Consider the following 20,551-nt stretch of genomic DNA (forward strand, 5'->3'; position numbering starts at 1 on the left):
TTGTAGTTTTAGAAATGCTTCAAAACACCCTTACACAACAGGGAAAAAAACTACACCCAAAAATCCCATCAAGCCTTCCGCCAGTCAAGCCAATGAGCGTTGGAGATCGTTGCCAGGTGAACACAGTTGGCCAATGAGAGGGGCGGATGCTGCTGCCCACAGCGCCGCGTCGAAGTCCACTCTACTTTCCTAGGAGCTCGGCGCCTAGTAAACTAAACTGCAGAGGATTCAGGAGGAATTTGGATGTTGGAGGACCTCTGTAATTTCCCTCCGCCTCTTCGTAGACGCCGACAGACTCCATTGCTCAGACGGCCATTGACCGCGGTCGGTGCCCAGCCAGCGAAGCGGGAGCCATGCCTGTCCCCGCTGGATACCTCAGCGACTCCCGGGGCGCGGCCTTCGCATCCTCGGCCTCGCTTATCCCGCCGCCGCCGATCAACACTCAGCAGCCCGGTGTTGTAACGTCGCTGCTATATAGCGGGTCCAAGTTCAGGGGCCACCAGAAGAGCAAAGGGAACTCTTATGACGTGGAAGTTGTTTTGCAGGTGGGGTTTAGTAGCAGATACTTCAGTGTTAAGACGAGCTGTCATATCAGGGGCGTTTGTTGATCTGTCAAACGGGCGATCTGATGATTGACAGCTGCAAAATCAATGAGCTCTGGCCTGTCGTTGAGTAACTAGCCTGGCTAGCTCTGGATGTAGCATAGGCTGCTACTGGAATGTACACCAACAAACCCTTCAAACCACAAGCAGATGTTTTTATTCAGTGTTATTACCCAAATGAGCTCGTTTGGCTTGTGTAATTGTATGAATTATTTCGCAAACCTGCATGTTTTGTTTGAGAGGATATTAGAATTTGATATTTCTCTTCATAAAATCATATGACACAATGATACTGCTAATACAGAACCTAATGTCAACCTGCTCTGTTTGTTTGTTTGTTTCTTTTTAAAGCATGTCACCATGGAAGATTCCTACTTGTGTGGCTACCTTAAAATAAAAGGACTTACAGAGGTGAGAAGAGTGTTTCCCTGTATTAAACCATAAACATAAATGATTTAATCTTTGTGTCTGTCCACTGCACACTGTATATGAGTCCTGTTAATCGTGTATAGTCGAGCTTGGGGTTTTCCTATTTAGTTTTATTGTTAGTATTGTAGTGTATGCAGTGTTTAACTCTACTTCAATCATACATGCAACACAAAGCTCACAGAACATGGCAGAAAATCTTTTCTAAATCACATGCATGCATTTGACCGTGTGCTTCAATAACATGTCAGCTTCTTAATGTGCGGTTATTAAGAATCACTGACTAGAATGACCACAATATAGTATGGAGAGTCACATGTCACAGACTAGATAAAATCCATCACATGGTACTGCAGGGTTGAGATGATCACAGATGTTAAACTGTAATTCAATTGCAATTCTCAAGTAAGGCTGAATCGATAAGTTGATTGACAGAAAATGAATTGGTAACAGTTAAGCTAATCCAATAAATGTTTTAGTCATTAAAAAGTATCAAAAGTGTGCTGCTTCTCAAGATTTGATGCTTTTCTATGTCATGCAAGAAACTATGGTTTTTGGACAGTTGGATGGACAAAACAAGACATCTGAAAATGTCCCTGTGGGAAATTATAACAGACCATTTTCAATATGTCTGATTGGCAGATTAATCCATAATGGAAATAAGGTTGACATGTAGCCCTGCTCCTGTCATTTCTGTGAAAAATAATGATTGTGTTATTTACATCTTTCTGCAAAACAAGCGTAAATCCTAATTTGCATTATACTAATATGAGAAGTGATGGACAAAAAACAGCTAGTATCTTTATAAGTGTGTTCAGAGTTTTCTACTGTACGCTGATGTTTTACAATACAAACAGTCCACCTGTTCTGCAAACACTGACCATCTTACCACTGGGGTGTGACATTCTTTCACATACAAAGAGTAGACTGGGACAAAACAACGTGTATCACGTTGGCCACACCAGAGCGAACAAAACAAAACCTCACTGTTTGTTTCTCTGTTGCGGTCGCTCTCACAGGAATACCCAACTCTGACCACGTTCTTTGCCGGAGAGATCATCAGCAGAAAGAGGCCGTTTCTCACCCGGAAATGGGACGCAGATGAGGATGTGGATCGTAAACACTGGGTAGGGTGAACACTTGTTGCTTCATCACCTGCACAACTGCACCACAGGCTCTACGGGTGCTACAGGTGGCTGCTTCACTGTGAAATGATCCTTTTTTACTTTCTGTGTCAAGGGCAAGTTCCAGGCTTTCTACCAGTATGCAAAGACATTCAACTCAGATGATTTCGACTATGAAGATCTGAAAAACTCTGACTATATTTTCATGAGGTGGAAGGTAAGGTGTTCACCAGTTGCTTGAAATATTGGGGATATGTTGTACTGTCATCTCTGGACTGCTGCTCATCACGTCTGTCCCTTCAGGAGCAGTTCCTGGTCCCTGACCACACAATCAAAGACATCAGCGGAGCTTCCTTTGCTGGATTCTACTACATCTGCTTCCAGAAATCCACAGCAACAATTGAGGGCTACTACTATCACAGGAGCTCTGAATGGTAACACGTCGCAACAAAAGAATGTGTTTTGTTTGTTTGTTTGTTTGTTTTTGTTGTTTGTAGGCTGAAATGTTGCCAGATTAAAGCCCAAAGCGGCTGGAAAAAGTCTGAGGAGGCAATGAAGATACACCATTTCCAGCGCCTGCTTTAGTGTATTCATTTTTATTTGACATTCTTTGGCATTTCTTTCAACTCCCTCTGCACATAATGGTTCAGCTGTTGTTCCAAAAAACCTTCAGATTTCATTCCTTTGTTTGTTTGTTCTTTTTTAATCCTTCCTCCGACCAAATATTTGGAATCAGATTTGTCTCCCTCTCCGACCGCAGAATACCTCAAGTTTATGCCATATTTCAAAAAGTGGAAAATGATTAACCATCCGGCAAGCACTTAAGTCATACGCTGGCAGCATTTAATGTCCAGCGCGCTTTTGGCAATTAATACAGAAATCTGCTAAAGTTCAAGACACTCAGCATTGTGAAAACTTGTAAAACTTTAGTGCGGTGTTATGAGTAGTTTAGCATCTCTGCCGTGAACCCTGCAAAGAAAACAGGAAGACAATGACATGAAAATGAGCATCAGTCCAAGCTGTGGTTTGCCCTCAATTCATGCTGTTCCTCACGCAACTGTTGGCTTTTAGATGTCAACATCCATTTTTTCGTGCTTGTCAACACTTTCATTCTTGGATTATTTTTAAAGCTCCCTTCCAGACATGGTTTAAGATATTTAAAAATACTCTGAATAATAAATAATGTGTGATATGTTTTCTCCAGTTAGCTCATTAAAACACTCCTCCTCTATGATTTAAAAATCCGGGATGATGTTTAACTGCTAGACACAAGATGTCTTCTACTTCTCAAATGTCTCTAAAAGTCCAATCTTTGTTTGTGTGCACTGGCTCATGCTGTAAATGCACAATTTAAACTCAGATTTAAGATGAGTAAAACCTTTCCCTCTAAACAGAGGAATGTGAAATATTTTAGATCATCATAAAACTATAGATGAGCGTCTGGAATTGTTCTAACCTGTCCTGATGAGCCACTTGAATAAGTAGATGCGTCAATGGGCGCATTGCCAAATTTTAGTAAATGGCAAATGGTGTTCATGGAACAGTGTGCAAACATACCTATACACCATGTACCTGCTTGCATTGAGTTTCTAGCAGGATGACTTGTTGTATTCAGTGCACTTCTAACACACATTCTATTACCCTGTGTTGTTGCACCACAGGTACCAGTCTCTAAACCTCACCCACGTTCCCGAGCACAGCGCAGCCATCTATGAGTTCCGGTGACCCCGGCCGGCATCGCAGATGTCGATAATTTTGAGATGGACAAAGACTTTGGGGCAAAGCAGAAGACTGCGGAAGCTACTGAGGTGGAAAATGAGAACAACTTAGGGATGAGATTTTGGGCTTTGGAGGAGAGCGAACTCTTACATGTTCTCAACACATGGATGGACAGCTGATCGATCAGTGGAATCAACGGGACAAATGAATGTATGTGTGGATGAGGGGGAAGAAAGTGCAGTTCTGCTCCCTGGCTGGAGCCTGTAAAGTTAGAACCAGCAGCAGAGAGACTGGGTGTGGTTCCTGTAGTGTAACCCTTTCTTCATTTGTTTTAATGTCTGTTTTTTTTTAAAAAAACACACAAAAAAACAACAACAAAAACAAACGCTTGGCACAGTATCTCGAGACACTTTATAAGCTAAGTTGCTAAGTTGGGAATTCCCCTTCTTGTTTTGCAACCAGAAACGTTTTCTAGCTTTCATCCAGCATATGCGGAATGAACAGCATTTGACAGCTGTTGGACAAGGATTCCTATGAGGAGTCTGCTCCTATAAACACTATCTCTAAAGATAACCAAGTCTTTTGTGGAGGAAAAGCAAGAGAGAAGCTTGGGTTTAATGATTAGGGCTCTTCAGGTTTTAGGATTGGAGCTTTAATCAGCCCATAAGCTAGAAAGACAGTATTTTTTTAAAGCTAAGCTTGTTCTTTGTTTGCCTGCCGAGAGGATATTTTGTTATTTCACTCTAAATGATGGACAGAGTGGTAGGCCGCGATGTGAGAGACACACAAAACAAGCTTTTTCCTCCGCGTTCATAAACCTGCTTGGGAAATTATTATCACATGTGATTGCTGTGGATCTTGTTCTATTGAGTTACATTTTGCACAAAGACGGACTATAAGTTACTAATGCTTGCAGTCAGGATTTTACACTCACATGCCCCCCCCCCCAGGACAGGAGCTTCAAGGTGGCAGGTCAAGCTGTATCTTAAAAAAAAAAACAACTAAAAAAAAAACACACACACACAAAAAACAAGCTTTTTAACTAGTTTTAATGAGTTTGACTGTGTGGAGCATTTAGAGCCAAAACAATCCTAAAAAGTATTCAAAAAGAAAGTATTTTTTACCCAGATCTGCACTCTGAAATAAACAAAGAGCTTTTTACTCCTTATGTGTCATTTTAAACTAAGACCCCCTTACATCTACGTCTCCTCGACTATGCAACACTTTCAACATAGCACTCTCCAAACATAAACCTTCAGTTTCAGAGACAAAAATTTTATTCTATCCTTATAGTATATGAAAAAAAAAGAGTCTATCTTCATTAAAGGAAATATTTTTGTTAAATTGCCTATGGAAGAAAAAAAAAAACCAACAACACTCACCTCCCTAATCATGTTCCCTTCCCATGTGATGGTGCCATCTTTTTAAATCTTATCAGAGTTGTATTATAACAGATCCAATGTGTGTTTGCTTGAGAATAAGCTTGAATTTGATTGATGGTGTGATTGTAAAGAATGGATTATGGATTTGAAGAAAAAAAAAAGAAATCATATCAAAACATCCTATGCTGTGTCTTACTTGTCTGACTAATATATTTATGTTTTTTTAAGAATATTTCTGCATGTGTATTATTACATAATCTGCTCACTATAAGACCTAAACACACTACATTATATACAGTATATGTTTATCAAACTGTAGAAAAAATGAGTTCATCCATTAGGTTACAGGAAGCTCCATGCTGCTCCTGGTTGATGATGAGACTGTCACTTTTTACCCTGCACTGCCCTCTGCTGTGTATGATCTTCTGCTATAACTGGCATAGAGTTGAAAGTAAGAGGCGTACAATAAATGTTGCAAACAGTGCACACACACAAGAAGCAACAAGGTTATGATGGTGCACATATTTACTTGACAAATGCGAATTCTTCACTCTTGCATTGGCCTAAATATGACAAAATCTTTTACAGCAGTTACGGTTTGTGCAGAAATTTGACTCAATGTGAACTAATCATAAAATCTGTTATAAATCTGTTACTATGTTGACAATGATGAACTGTTCCTGCATATACCAGTAAATTTTAAAAAAAACAACTGATACAACTAGCTCTGCTTTTTAGGTTTTCCACAGGCTCATGTCCTCTGAGGGTCACAATCAAACGTGATGGACACCACCATTTCTACCAGGCTGCGGAGTATGAAACCCTTCCCCCATCTTCAGTCAAAGGTTAAGGTTAAGGTTTCTTTATTAAGTCTCTTGTGGGAGAAATTAGTCTTGGACACAGGGCAGTGCTACATATAATAATATAAAGAAAACATGTAATAAATAGGTAGTTGCAACAATGTAACAATATGTGTTATAAAAACAAAAACAACATACCAGAAATACATCATGTACATACCTACATACTATACATACTATACATACTATACATACTGTACATACTCACATTTTTGGGCTATATTCTGTTTTACCTAACTGATGTGTAAACAAGAAAGAACTCAAGATGGAACAGAAAAAAGAATTGTAGTATAAGGTACTAGGAAATATAAAGAATAGCCAGATAATCAGTAGGCTTCTGGTCTTTTTGACCTAATCCCTTAAAGGAAGAAAAAATGAAAAAAAAAGAAGGAAGTGAACTGCAATTTACAGTATGTGTGAATATATCAGTTACATTTATCAAAAAAAGTATACATGATATGTGCAGACACAGATGACAAAGTGTCACCAGATCCCCTCACTGTATGGGTCAAGCTACGCTGGTTTTCCCCCTGAATTATCACCCATCTGTTTGTCAGAGGACTCACGTGTTGATGATGTGAACCACACTGGAATCTAGGTCATTTACTATAAATAATAACATTGTGTTGGTGACATGAAAGAATGTGGATGTTCCACTGGCACAAAACGTGGTGGTGTCAAAATCACCTGTCAAACCTTTAATTAAGCAAGACAAACTACAGGATGGATGAGTAAGAGGTGAAATGAGGCCAAGATACTTATCGCTAGTGGGTCAAAAATCTGGCCTGTAGATGGCAGCAAAGAGGAGTCATGCTGTTAGATAAATGAATGATCCTGTTTAGACAGATGCCGGGCCAATCAGATTCAATTTGTCTCAACAATGATTGACTTAGCTTAGCTTTTATTTGTATGAAGGCTTGGCGGTGAAAAGCATGTGACACCTTAAAATAATGATGTGGTGCCAGGCTGCAACCGTAAGCTCATAAAAACCTGACTTGGCAGCAGCACAACAACATGATCAACAATCAGGATCCATATACTCAAACAAAACATATTTATTTTACTGCTTTACTGCTCTAATATAATATCTGAGATTACATTTATTTTATGTCAAAAAAATAGGAGTGGCATTATCCGTAAATTGGGAACTAATCAAAAGTCCATCTTTGCCTCACGTTTCATTTCACAATTTATTTTGGGTACGTGCCCTGCTGGTTCCTTGCCAAAAACATGCCAACAATAGACAAAGATGACTGAAGAAAAGATAATAGTCTTGCAATCAGGAAATCATCTGTGGAATCTAGCAGCCCAGTTTCCGTGATGAGTTACAGCCTCAAAAAATTTTACATGTTTTTTATGGAATGTGATGAGTTAGTGTTAGCCAACATAGCACATAACTCTAAAGGTCTAATCTACCACCTTGATCATTTCATTTCCACTATTAGATGGATTGTCACTGAGGTTTGTACAGCATGGTTCCCTGACTTTACTTCTAGAACCATAAAGTTGACATTTGTGGTTACGAGGGAACATTTTCGACATTTTCAACTATTGATGGATTGGTGATACGTTTGGTACAGATATCAGATCAGATCAAAATTGTATCTGTCCAAGCACCTAAATGAATGACTTTCCCAGCAGCCTTAGCTCTACCTTGTGTTTAGTTAGAGTATATTCAAGTTTGGTTTTACTTCTAACTTTTTCTCAGAAGCAGTTATTGAAACAATTTTTCAGAATATGAACTGTATATTTAGGTAAAGCACTACAATTACATTATTTTAAGTTAGCAAACTGTGACTCTCAGTTCAAGTTGTGTTGGAATTTAAGTTGCTCAATAACAGGTAAGCACTTCACTTGTGATGTGTGTGAGCATACACTCCAGAAAAAGATGACTCATTCATAAATCAGTGTATCTTCCTTGTGACATCATGCATGTTATCTGTTTTGAAGAGGAAAAGAGAGCCACACTTAATGTCTACATTATCTAAACCATCTTTTTAAAACAGTAATGCACAGCCTGTTAACGATATTTCTTTTGCAGGTTTACGAAATATATAAAGAAATTAGAGCATATGCTAATGAATGAATGCCTAAAAAGAGAAAAATGTAAAGGCACACCTGCAGAGACAGAGAGTTCGCACGCACAAACTGGCTAGTCTGTGGACTGTCAAACCAAATTAAGGTGGAATCAGAGATGGATGGCTTGGATTATTATAGAGGTTTTATAAAGGATTACAGAGGACTTCAACATTAGAAGGGTTGGTTTTTATAACACCACACATAAAAGAATATGGGTGGAACACAAAAATGTTGTTTTGACAGGTCAGTCTTTGTTTTAATGTTTAACTAAGAATTATGAGAATCTTAAACAAATAGATACATGTGCAAAATGAAATATTAATCAAGTATAGAAGAACTGTGGATCATATGAGTGAGTTGAATTGAGCCTTGCCTATTATGTTTTTGGTGACTGAAGTGCCTTTCAAGGGTGTACCAGGTACAGTATGACAACTGCCGATAAATGTGTGTGTGTGTGTGGGTGTGTGTGTGTGTGTGTGTGTGTGTGTGTGTGTGTGTGTGTGTGTGTGTGTGTGCATGCGTGCGTGCATGTGTGTATTACAGTGGACAAAGCACTGGTTTCCCGGCAGTAGCTCAACAGTTACAATCACTAGTTTGTTTACTACTGCCCATTTCCGTCATCTATTGATAACAGTCAGTTTGAAACTTCTCAACTGTGAACTCTTATCTACTAACTCCACCTCTTCTGTGGATGATTGAAATCACCGGCACCATTGAGTCACGTCTTCAAGAAGTCCCAGTTATAAAAGTATTAATGTTTACTTAATAAATTAATTAAGATGTTATGATATAAAAATATGTAAAATAGCATCAGTTAGCAGCTTTTCCATTATATTGCAGGTTTACTGTGAAAAGCACACCTGTGGATTCCTTGCAGTGTTTCCTATGGAGCCTGTCCTGTAGGCTCATTACTATGGGTTGTAAAGCCTGTTGCCAAAAACAACTTTTTTATTTACGTTTGCCTGATAGACACCATTTAGTGGCTGTAGTAATTATGAGCCGGAGAGATATCTATATAAGATGACACATTTTTGGACCATTCTAAGGGCCCATGGCTGACAGAGGCCCTAAAAAGTTAATAGAACATATGTTATTTTTTTTAATTTACCTGTTATCATTTATTATTTATCAATGATATGTTAATGTTAATTGTTAATGATAATATTAATTTATTTTAATTGAAGAGGTTCATTTATATTTATGTTTATCTTATTCATTCATATTAAGAGGATTTTCCATTAAAGAATTTTACTATTAAGATTACATATAGACTGTAAACGACTTACTACTTATAGAGGGTATCAGCTTGCATCAATAGTGAATTCCACTGTATGCAGAATATTTTCATGCATGTCTGCACAGTGTTATATTTTCACAGCTCAATGTCAGTAAATACTGTACAGTTAGTATTGGACTATAAGAGAGCTCACACAGGTAGAGTTTTTTTAAAGCTTTGAATTTGTGCATGGTTGGAGCAGCCTGTGCCTGGCAGTAGGGCCCAATGTAATGTCTTTTCATGGGGCCCAAAATCCCTGGCAGAGCCCCTAGGTGTTGGCCTTGGTGGCTGGTTAGATCTGGTTAGAGCCTGTCAGCATCCAATCCATAGTGCATGTCTTATCTGTTCTGTATATGTGCAAAATACTATTCGACCTTGACTTGACCACCCCACCCCCCACCCCCACTCATTTACCTTTAACCTTAAACTCTAGCCTATCCTACCCTTTGTCTTGACCTTCCTCCTCCCCTACCCCTATTTACCTTAACCATCCCCCTCCCTTACCTCCCTTGCATTCTCTGATTTTAACCTTTTCCTCTCCTTTTAGGCAATGTAGCCTTTTCAGATAATCCTCCCCCATCCCTACATTTTTAACTTCTTTGTTGTTCACCACATTTCTTTTATTCCTTTGATTTTTGGATCTTGGATTAAAATCATGAAGTATGACTTGTTGAAACTATGAACATTAACATCATTTCCTTATCCTTTCCTTTGATCCTAACCTGCAAAAAGTGGACTTTGTGAACTTTGCTGCAGGATGCTGCTTTTGCTGGAATCAGGCCAAAGATGATGAAGGTTGTTTAACTGTAAGGTAGTTATGACTTCACCCCTCACCACGTTTCAAGTTATTATTTTATACCAAATCACGATGTTACCCTGAGACTACTCCAGTGTTTGTTTGTGTCTAACCCTAACCAAGCCACAGTGAAGTCACATCATAAAACAATATGTTTTACAATTGATTTGATAAATGATGACCCGCCTATTACTGGTGATGATGATGTGTTTTTCTGCAGTACACGGTCATACTACGTATGTATATGAGTGTTTAATGTTTGTTTAGTTGAAGACGGATTGCTTAGCTTGCACCTTTGGTCCACATCATGTGTAAGACCATAAATGCTTGTTTTTATTATTTCCTCTAGTTTCCGGACAATCCACGTTCTGATTCTGTGGAAGGTCATAAATTGTGCTACATGTCACGTCCACATCTGTGGATTTTGTGTTTTCCCCCTTCTGCTCTGATAACAAAACTATAGTGTAACTCATAAAGTGCATGTCATACAAATTAGAAAATGATCTAGTTTACTCGTTCCAGTAAAGGTGAAAATAAAATATTTTTCCTTATTTTTTCTTGTTTGGGATTAAAATTATTATATTATTATATAAGTTATTGTTAAATTAAAATGGATACGGCCAGGTGACATACAAATATAAGATTTGATTGACTTGTAATTTGATTCACACTCAAAACATTCAAAATAATCTGTCAGGTGTGATATGTGCCATAATCAGCCAGTGCATATTTACTCATATTCCTGTAAATGCTGAGCAGAGATAGATGAAAATGAAAGCTGTGAGACATGCACCTGGACCATTTCCCTCACATTTCCATTGTCTATTGTCATTTCTGGGTTGGCCAAACAAAGAGGTGATTGTCAAGCCAGTCAAAATCAAACGAAATTGTACTGTGTGTCGTGCAATGTGGGAAACTCTAATGAAACAGAGATCCATAGCATGATTACATTCTGAGCTCATCCTCAAAAATACTCATGACAGTTTTTATCTGTGAGCATAAAAAAATCCTGGCAACTGTGTATTAATGCCAGAGGACTGCATGTCTACAAATGAAAGAGCACTTTTTGACAGATGACTCCACAAATTGAAATAACAACTGTTTCAACAACAACTATTGTTCATTGTTCTGAGATGTTAATATTATGAGCCTGTTATGTAAATGAGCTGGGGCGTGTGACAGTTCTTTTGTTATTGCCTATTATGCTAAGTTTCTCATTTGTTTGGGATGTAACAGTACTCACTGCTGTTTGTCTTTTTAAAAAAACTAATTCTGAATCACACTCACACTCAAAATGACTTAAGTCTGTCTATAATTAAATAAAATTAAATAAATAAAGCATCATTAACTTGTTGTTCAGTACAGATAATATTTCATGTCATATGCAATTTTTTACATCATCATTATCCAAAACTTACTTACTTATTTCATTACCATGAGCATTACCATTGTCTTGCTCACGTGTATCCATCCACGTGTGAAAATATTCCCCAAAAAATGAAGTTATTTTGTCTGCTAAAAACTACAGTGCACATCTCTTAAAGGAAATCATAAAACCTTTAAAAAGAAAAAGAAAAAAAGAAGCTTTATATTTGTGAGCTGCTTTGCTTTTAAAGATCAGTAGGAAGACATGGGGAAGTATTGAGGGACAGACTAACACATTTTTGGCTTTGGTCTTTCTTTGACAGATGACAACTAGAATAATTGAGTACTTACTGGTATTCTATAAAGATGTATTAGATGTTTTGTTTGAAACCAGACTAACTCAAGCATATCTTAAGTAATCCCTTCTTATCCTCTTAAATGAAACTTTTATTTGGAGGAAGAACTGTGATAATAACAATAACAAATTCGCCTTTGTGAGAGACTTGAGGTGGCCTAGCTTTGTGTATTTTGGAGGTTTAGTGCTCTTTACTCACAGATGACTGCTGCTTTGAACATATGCCCTGAAGACATCCAGCAATCATGTTTCCCAATGACATTCTGCTCAGGTGAAGTTGATATTGGAGCATAAAGACCTCAGTCAATGGATTGATTCAAACATTGTTACACTAGTGTATATCACTCATCTCCCATTCACTAAGCCTCAACTTTTCTCTAGAAATACTAATTCAGCATTTTTTTTGAGTGGTTATGATCTCGAGCACTAAATGTAGGGCCTCTAATGAGTGTCATCATTCAGGCATATCAGATACCATTCTCATGCCATGAATATGCTTTATGAGGAAGCATGTCTGAACTATGGTTGTGTGCATGAGCTTTGCAAGTATGTGTGTATGTTTTTGTGTGTTTAAAAGTGTTTTGTGCCCACATACTGTACATTTCTTGTATTTCTCTGTGTGCCCGCTCTGTACCAACACAAAAACGAAAGTGCACAGTCCTCTTGCTTAATGTGGGAAACATTAATGGGGCTTTACACTCAAGTGTTGACATCTTCACCGGGCATACGCAAAGCTAGACAGTCCTGACCTTTTACAGCTTAATGCTACGTGAGTGAGTGAGTGTGTGTGCATGCATGGGTATGAGAGTGATAAAAACCTGGCATCACTTCAGAAGACTCCACACCCATGTCCATCCTGATGAATGATTGGGATAACCCCCACTGACTCTGAATCTCTCCTGCAATCCTCACTTTGAAGAAACACCTGCTCTCCTCCCACACACATGCATCCTCTTACCTGTTTGGTCAGCCTCAACACACACACACACTCACACACACACACACACACACACACACACACACACACACACACACACACACACACACTAAGCTCTCCACACTAGTTGCTGATAAAGGATATTGCTGCCAGATGACACATACGAAGTGGTGCACGTGCAAAAATGTTTTTATTATGAAAGTGCAGGAAGTGACTGACCAATAGAGGAACTGAGTTATTTATGGAGTTTATTGGGTCTCTTACAATGTAAGAGTGGAGAAAACAACACAAACTGCAACAGAAAATTTTCCAACTTTTCCTTTTGGTTTGCATTTCTTATTTTTGGTTTGATTAGTGTAATTGAGCAGATACCTGACATCATTGCTGCTCATAGGGGCTCACAGAAGTCAATTCTGGGTCTTTTACTGTTTTCTATTTATATGCTCCTGTTAGATCATATCATAATCAGCACTGACCCCTCATCTATAACTAGTTTTTAACAAATGGTCAGTCTGGAGAAAAAACCTCTGGACCGCCCTTTAGGCCTATGGCTAATTAAGTAACCTGTTTTTGGAATATGTAGAAGACAAAGACAGGGCATCTCAAATTATCACAAGACAAGGGCAATCCAGACATTACAAACATTTATGCAAATGTTTGCATAAAAATGCAGTTGAACTGGAACTTGCTGTGTATTCACACTTTCACAGGTGAAACCGGTGGTCCTGGTCGGAGCTTGCAGTTTGTCTCTTGCTCTGCTCTGGCTGACTCTGCTGCAGTGGCTGCTGCACCTTTGCCTCTCCCTCTTTTTATTTGATTGTTTGTTTAGTAGTTCTTTATCTTGCTTTCATGCAACTTTCAAGACAACACTAAAATCCCTATGCCAGTTTGAATTTAGTAAAACTGCTACTGCAAAACATAGTTAAAAAAAGAAAAAAGTTACATTTTAATAACTGCAAAGGACAACAAACTAATACTAGTGTTAATTACTTGATAAGAAACTAGATAAGAAACACTGATGCCAGCTAACGTCTAAACATAGACATTTTGAAGTCATTTAAAATGCGTATGTAGTGGGCAGAATTAAACAAAGACTGTACACTATACTATCGAGGTTGGTAAAAAAAAAATACACTAAAATTGAACAATTTATGAAGCCATTTCATCTCAAATATTTTAAGGCACGTGTCCTGTCAAACTGAATGGGTGCATATCACGTGCTCTTCAGGGCTTTCTGCATTACTGCATTCTCTACGTGAGCTCATCTCTGGTAAATCTGTACACTTTATCCAAACACACACACACACACACACACACGTACACGCACGCACACACACACACACACACACACACACACACACAAAGAAAGTCCACGCCTTCAGATTTTTGCATTCTTTTCTTAAGCCCTGACTCCGCCCTGCGGTGAACCCTATATTAACCGCAACCATCAGCTCTAAAAATTCAGTCGGCAGCAATACCATAACAGGTAGCCTATTTATCTTACTAGTTGACACACCAAGGTGCGCATGATGACGGGTGAACAGCGCTTTGTAATCAGTGCTCGCATCATTGGAGCCGTCCTCAGGGACACACCAAAACTCAAGGTGAGTGATTTCAGCCGTTCATTTTCTTATTGAATTGTATTACCTTTTTTTTTTTTTACATTAAAGATGCTTTGTGATCTGGGCTGTTTCTCATCCTGTATTATTTTCCTCAACTCCACAGATGTTCATGATATCTGTGATGTGGTCTGACGAGACAGAAGTGATCATTTACAGGTCCTTCCAGGATTTTAAAAAATGTCATGTAAGTCTAATTAAAGATATGGATGGATTAACCTGGTTTAATATTGGATGTTTTGAATAATAACACCTTTTGTTTCTTTTAAAACAGAGGCAGCTGAAAAAGAGGTTCCCTCACATGAACTCTTTTCAGAAGAAAGACAGAGTGATCCCGAAATTTAGTGGTAAGATTATTTCAACTGTTTAATTATTTGATTTTACTTGTTCCCACTGTGATATTGAAAACAGAAGAAGACCATTAGAGAAGCTTTAATATATTTCTAAATTTTTTCCATGATTTTTTAGTTTTTTTTAGTAAACTCATACATCCTCTCAGTCTGAATTATGCTGTGCAAATATTTTATCTATACCCAATTCTAGAAAAAAGGCTGTACAAATATAGTGTATAACAAATATAATGTTCTCCCCTCCTCTCTCCAGGCAAGGCCAGGAGGAGCGGCCGCAACCAGAAAGGATCCAAGCGATCTGTCCAACGGATGAAGTTCCTGGAGAGCTACTGCAACCAGCTGCTGAAATGCGACCAAACCGTGACTCAGAGCTCAGAAGTCACACAGTTTTTTATGCCCAAAGACCATGACCTGCAGGCAGATTTCACTAAGAACAGGTATTGCAGTCTGTGGTGGAGCTCATGTCAGCTTTCTGTTGGGGTTGATAGAAGTTTTTGATGATTGGATAAAAAAACATTTTCAAGATACCATTTTTCTCACGCAGCATCATGATCCTGCTGTCAGAGGATTTGGCTGATGGGTCAGGTGGAGGAGAGGGAGGCGTTACCCGCCATCATGCAGGCAGCGTCAGTCACCCGTTCGTCACTCAGACTTACCGCTGTGTGGGTGCTTATGAGACAAAGGACACCAAGAATCGTCCATTTAAAGTTGCCCTGGATGAGAAAGTTGATGTCCTGATCAAGGATCCTGCAGGTCAGTACTATAGAAATCATTAAAAAAAAACATTTACAAAACTTTTTCTCTGAACTTTCAGTCAACTTCACACTCACTTCTGTTATGCTGAAAGTATGTTTCATCTTCCTTGTCAGGTTGGTGGCTGGTGGAGAATGAGGATAAGTGTCTGGCTTGGTTTCCTGCTCCGTACCTGGAGGTATGCGAAGAAGAGGAAGATGATGACAACGGGTTCCAGCTGGGAGGTATGATATTTGTTGTTGTCACAGTTCAATTTCAATCTGCAAGAAGGAATGTGCAAATACCATTAGTTGATAGCGGTACTTTTTATGTGCCTGATATTTGGCATCATTTGGCAGTAACGGTGCCAAGGCATGCGAGACAGATATTGTTAACATCTTACTGTGAAGGCAGGTTGTTACAAAACACCAACACTAGGGAGTGCTCTCTAACCATTGGAAGTTTCATGTACTCATTCCCGTCTACAAAACTGTGTGATATTATAAATACAACTTGTGTATTTGCCCTTAAAAAAACAACATGCCCCAAGAAAGATTTTAGCTGTAAATAAGCTTGTTGTTTGATCTTGTTTCTTGGTTGTGGCCTGCAGGTGCCCTGTACTGTGCTGTGAGGAGTTATTCAACTAAGAAGGATGACGAGGTAGCTGTGTCCATTGGCTCTGTGGTGGAGGTGTTGAGGAAGTCTGACAACGGCTGGTGGCTTATCAGGTATCCCTATCTTGTCTGTCTGCACTGCAAAACAATAGACGATGAAGAGGGAATATTGTTTTTAAAACAGTGGTTCTTTGTTGTCTGTGCATGCAAATATAACACACCAAATACTGGTGTCAGTAGAGTTAGAAGGGGAGATGTATTAAAGAGTTGAAGTATAGTTCTCAGCAGTATCAAATATTTCTTATTACAAAACTCAATCTTTGTGTTATTTTTGTCTATATACTGTTAATTGTGTTTTATGGGTTTAAGTAACCTCAAACTCTTTTACTTGTTATCCTCTCTTCAGATTCAATGGCAAGGCAGGTTACATACCCTCCATGTACCTGCAACCATACAACAACCCTCGCGCAGGCCTCTACAGCTTGCAGAGAAAGCTACATAGTTCCACCCTGAACCTGGCTACCAGCAGAGAACTTCAGTCTTCTTATCCTCCAAGCATCAACAATGAAAATACGCCACCACAAGACTCTGCAGGTCCATCCAGAGGTGAGGCAGATGTGCATGGGAATCTCCAAAAATCAAGATCCCTCGATGTTCTTTCTGAGACCTGGTGCCAGACTGGTCTGCCAACCCAGGCTGAGCAAAACGCGGCAACCACAGATGGCCGCGCTCGCAGCATGAGCAACACAAGCACAGACTCCAGCTTCTCCAGCTTCTCCTCAGGCAGTGAATCGTCCTCAAGTTTAAGAAATGATGCACAGCACCAGAAGAGCACTGGCCGACCTGCAGCCTCACACCAGTCTAATGTCAGTGAAAGTGGTGGCAGCAGTGCTGATCTCAGCCTCTCTGACCGTCGCGGCTCCAACACTAGCACTGACAGCACTGGATCTGTTTCAGTTGCTCCCAGGGTGCCACCCAGACCCAAGACCGAGGAGATCCTAAACCGCTGCACCACCATGACCCGCAAGGCAGCTCTGGCCACCAAGACGCGGCTTCAGATCCAGCCGGAGACCATCCACAGCCGCTAGGGAGTTAGAGGCTAGAACTTTATGTCGTAAATACTGTACAATATTATATTCTTAATGAGAGTCTTTTGTTTATTAAAGTCTTTTTGATTCATTCACATTAATATTTAACCTATTTAACTCCACAGATCTTTACATGGGTCAATCAATCAAATGTGCTTTAAAAAAATTTGATTTTTGTCATATCAATGATTGACAAGAGAGATAAATATACTGAATTATGTCACAAATTTACATTTGATCAAATAGAGTATTAAAAATGGCATCATAGGTTTGAATATTTAACTCAGTATAATTACGTAGCTTCAATGAAGCAATAGAAGGAGCAAGTACAGAAAAAGGTATGTGACTTTGTCATATTAGTAGAAAAATATTTTTTCTAACATTGAATCCACTTGGGGGGGATGTCTAAGTGGATTATTGGAGTTCAAGAGGTTAAATATTTCCATTGAACTGTATTTTAAAGGTGTATTACTCTTTCTTCTGATGTAGAAATCAATGCATTATTGCAGGCTGATGAAAGATTATGTAACTGACTTATTATGTACTCTTTTTGGTATGTCATTAATAGTAGCAGTAGTACGTAATCACTAACTACTTTGGTATTTTGCCATATTGTACGTCATGTACTAGATCTACATACATAAAGGACTCTCAATGAACTGTACATTATTTTTCCAGCAGGTTGTTCAGGTTATTGTCATAAATAGGTTATAAATATGTTGGGTGTGGTAAACAAGCTGTCAGCAAACAAAAATGTGTATCGTGTCAGAACAAGCTCTTACTTACTGATTATTTAATATTGTATGAATATGTTGTTGTCCCTTCCTTTACTACATTATGAAGTTCACAGTGTGTAAGTTTAATGAACATTTCAATAAAATCAAATTTGCAAAAGAAGTTAAAAGATGTCTTTCATTCACAAGTACTTAATGGGCAGATGAGAACCAAGTGGGTCTATGTGTGGGTATCCATAACTTTTCATGTATTTCCATTTACATTATGAGGGTTAGAGAGAGCTACAGAAGTGGCATCACTGTTATACTAAATGTCTTAAGCTAAAAGATGCACTGTTCAATATTTTATATTGATGATGGATCAGATAACTGTCATGTTAAAGGGGTTGCTAGTAGTGACAAGCACAGCATTCTCATCCTCAAAAGTCCCCTCAGCTCTATGAGCCTTTTACTATTTTGGATAATGCATTTGGTTTTGTTGCTAGCCAGTCAATCTTTATTTCCAATCAATCTTTATTTGTATAGCGCCAAATCACAACAGAGTTATCTCAAGGCACTTTACACATAGAGCAGGTTCTAAACCGAACTCTTCAGGTTTTAACTTTAAAGAGACCCAACATTCCCACATGAGCAACAATGGCAAGAAAAAACTCCCTTTTACCAGGAAGAAACCTCAGAATCAGACTCAGAGTGGGCGGCCATCTGCCTCGACTGGTTAGGGTTGAGAGGAGAGAAAGGAAGGATAGAGGAGAGAAGCACAATGAAAATCAACAATGAAGCCAGAAGGTCCGGGACTGGAATCTGTCATCCGGACGTCTACAGGCCCAGATTACCTGTGAGACCAGAAAGCACAGACAACTCCAGGGAAGAAGTTTAGGTTATTAAATGCATTAATAGAACATGAATGTTAATGGATATAGATGGATGGATAGAGAGAGAGAGGGAGGAGGAGAGAGGAGCTCAGTGCATCATAGGAGTCCCCCGGCAGTCTAAGCCTATAGCAGCATAAGCTAAGAGCTCTAAGAGCCCTAACTATAAGCTTTATCAAAAAGGAACGTTTTAAGCCTACTCTTAAATGTAGGGGGGGTGTTTGCCCCCCGGACCAAATCTGGAAGATGGTTCCACAGGAGAGGAGCCTGATAGCAGAAGGCTCTGCCTCCTGTTCTACTTTTAGAGATACTAGGAACCACAGGTAGACCTACATGCTGGGAGCGCAGTGTTCTAGTAGGTACATAAGGTACTATAAGCTCTTTAAGATATGATGGAGCCTGACTATTGAGAGCTTTAAAGGTGAGGAGAAGGATTTTGAATTCTATTCTGAAGCCAATGCAGTGAAGCCAAGATGGGAGAAGATGATCTCTCTTTCTAGTTTTTGTCAAAACACGAGCAGCTGCATTCTGGACCAGCTGGAGAGTCTTTAGAGACTTGTTAGGACAACCTGATAATAATGAATTACAGTAGTCCAGCCTAGAAGTAACAAATGCATGGAGTAGTTTTTCAGCATCATTTTGAGACAGGATATGTCTATTTTTTGCAATATTATGCAGATGAAAGAAGGCAGTCCTTGAAATTTGTTTTATGTGGGAATTAAAGGACAGATCCTGATCAAATATAACTCTAGGTCCTTACAGTGGTGCTGGAGGCCAGAGTAATGCCATCCAGAGTAGTTATGTCATTTGATAATGAATTTCTAGGGTGTTTAGGACCAAGCACAATAACTTGTGCTATAAACTGTGCTATGATGAGCTCTAAATCCAGACTGAAAATTCTCAAATAAACTGTTACTATGTAGAAAGTTACACAGCAACTGCTTTCTCAAGGATCTTGGAGAGAGAGGGAAGGTTCGACATCGGCCTATAGTTGGCTAGAACCTCTGAATCAAGAGTCAGCTTTTTAAGAAGTGGTTTAATTACAGCTACCTTAAAGGACTGTGGTACATAACCTGTCACCAAAGACAGATTAATCATATCTTATAAGGAAGTGCTAACTGAGGGGAATACTTCCATGAGCAGCCTAGTTGGAATCGGGTCTAAGAGACAAGTTGATGGTTTGGATGAAGTAATCATTGAAGTTAATTCTATAAGGTCGACTGTAGAAAAACAGTATCAGGTTTAACAACAATTTTGATTTTGTCCCTAATGGTTAACATTTTATCATTAAAGAAATTCATGAAGTCATCACTACTGAGAGTTAAAGCCTTCTTATATGCTTTAAGACTGTTTTGCCAGGCTAAGTGAGATTCTTCTAATTTAGTAGAACGCCATATTCATATTCTTATTCATATTCTATTCTAATTTCCGTGAAGTTTGCTTTAATTGTCTAGTTTGGGAATTGTACCATGGAGCTGTTCTCTGTTGTTTAATCACCTTCTTTTTTAGAGGGGCAGTGGAGTTCAGAGTTGTTCTCAGTGAGTCTGCAGCACTATCAACAACATAGTCAATCTGGGGGGAGGGCTAAAGTTAGAATAAGTCATCTCTGTTGTATTGAGACATG

The 20,551-nt window shown here is 39.0% G+C and overlaps 1 protein-coding gene across 1 annotated transcript; it reads left to right on the plus strand.

Annotated features, from left to right (window-relative positions):
• The first annotated feature begins 138 nt into the window (after positions 1 to 138).
• On the plus strand, positions 139 to 17,324 carry noxo1b (NADPH oxidase organizer 1b). The gene is made up of 11 exons (XM_053341113.1): positions 139 to 545; positions 954 to 1,013; positions 2,048 to 2,155; positions 2,268 to 2,369; positions 2,456 to 2,586; positions 3,814 to 3,873; positions 8,371 to 8,375; positions 15,512 to 15,643; positions 15,760 to 15,867; positions 16,233 to 16,350; positions 16,643 to 17,324. The coding sequence occupies exons 1-11, from the start codon at positions 354 to 356 to the stop codon at positions 17,322 to 17,324; spliced, it is 1,698 nt and encodes a 565-aa protein (XP_053197088.1). The 5' UTR covers positions 139 to 353.
• Positions 17,325 to 20,551: the final 3,227 nt, after the last annotated feature.

This window comes from Scomber japonicus, chromosome 20 (assembly GCF_027409825.1).
Source record: "Scomber japonicus isolate fScoJap1 chromosome 20, fScoJap1.pri, whole genome shotgun sequence".
NCBI classification, from domain to species: Eukaryota; Metazoa; Chordata; class Actinopteri; order Scombriformes; family Scombridae; genus Scomber; species Scomber japonicus.

Coding starts and splice junctions, on each gene's coding strand:
- noxo1b (XM_053341113.1), top strand. CDS start 354: ATGCCTGTCCCCGCTGGATACCTCAGCGACTCCCGGGGCGCGGCCTTC. Junction 546..953: donor ACGTGGAAGTTGTTTTGCAG/GTGGGGTTTAGT, acceptor TTCTTTTTAAAG/CATGTCACCATGGAAGATTC. Junction 2,156..2,267: donor ATGTGGATCGTAAACACTGG/GTAGGGTGAACA, acceptor TTCTGTGTCAAG/GGCAAGTTCCAGGCTTTCTA.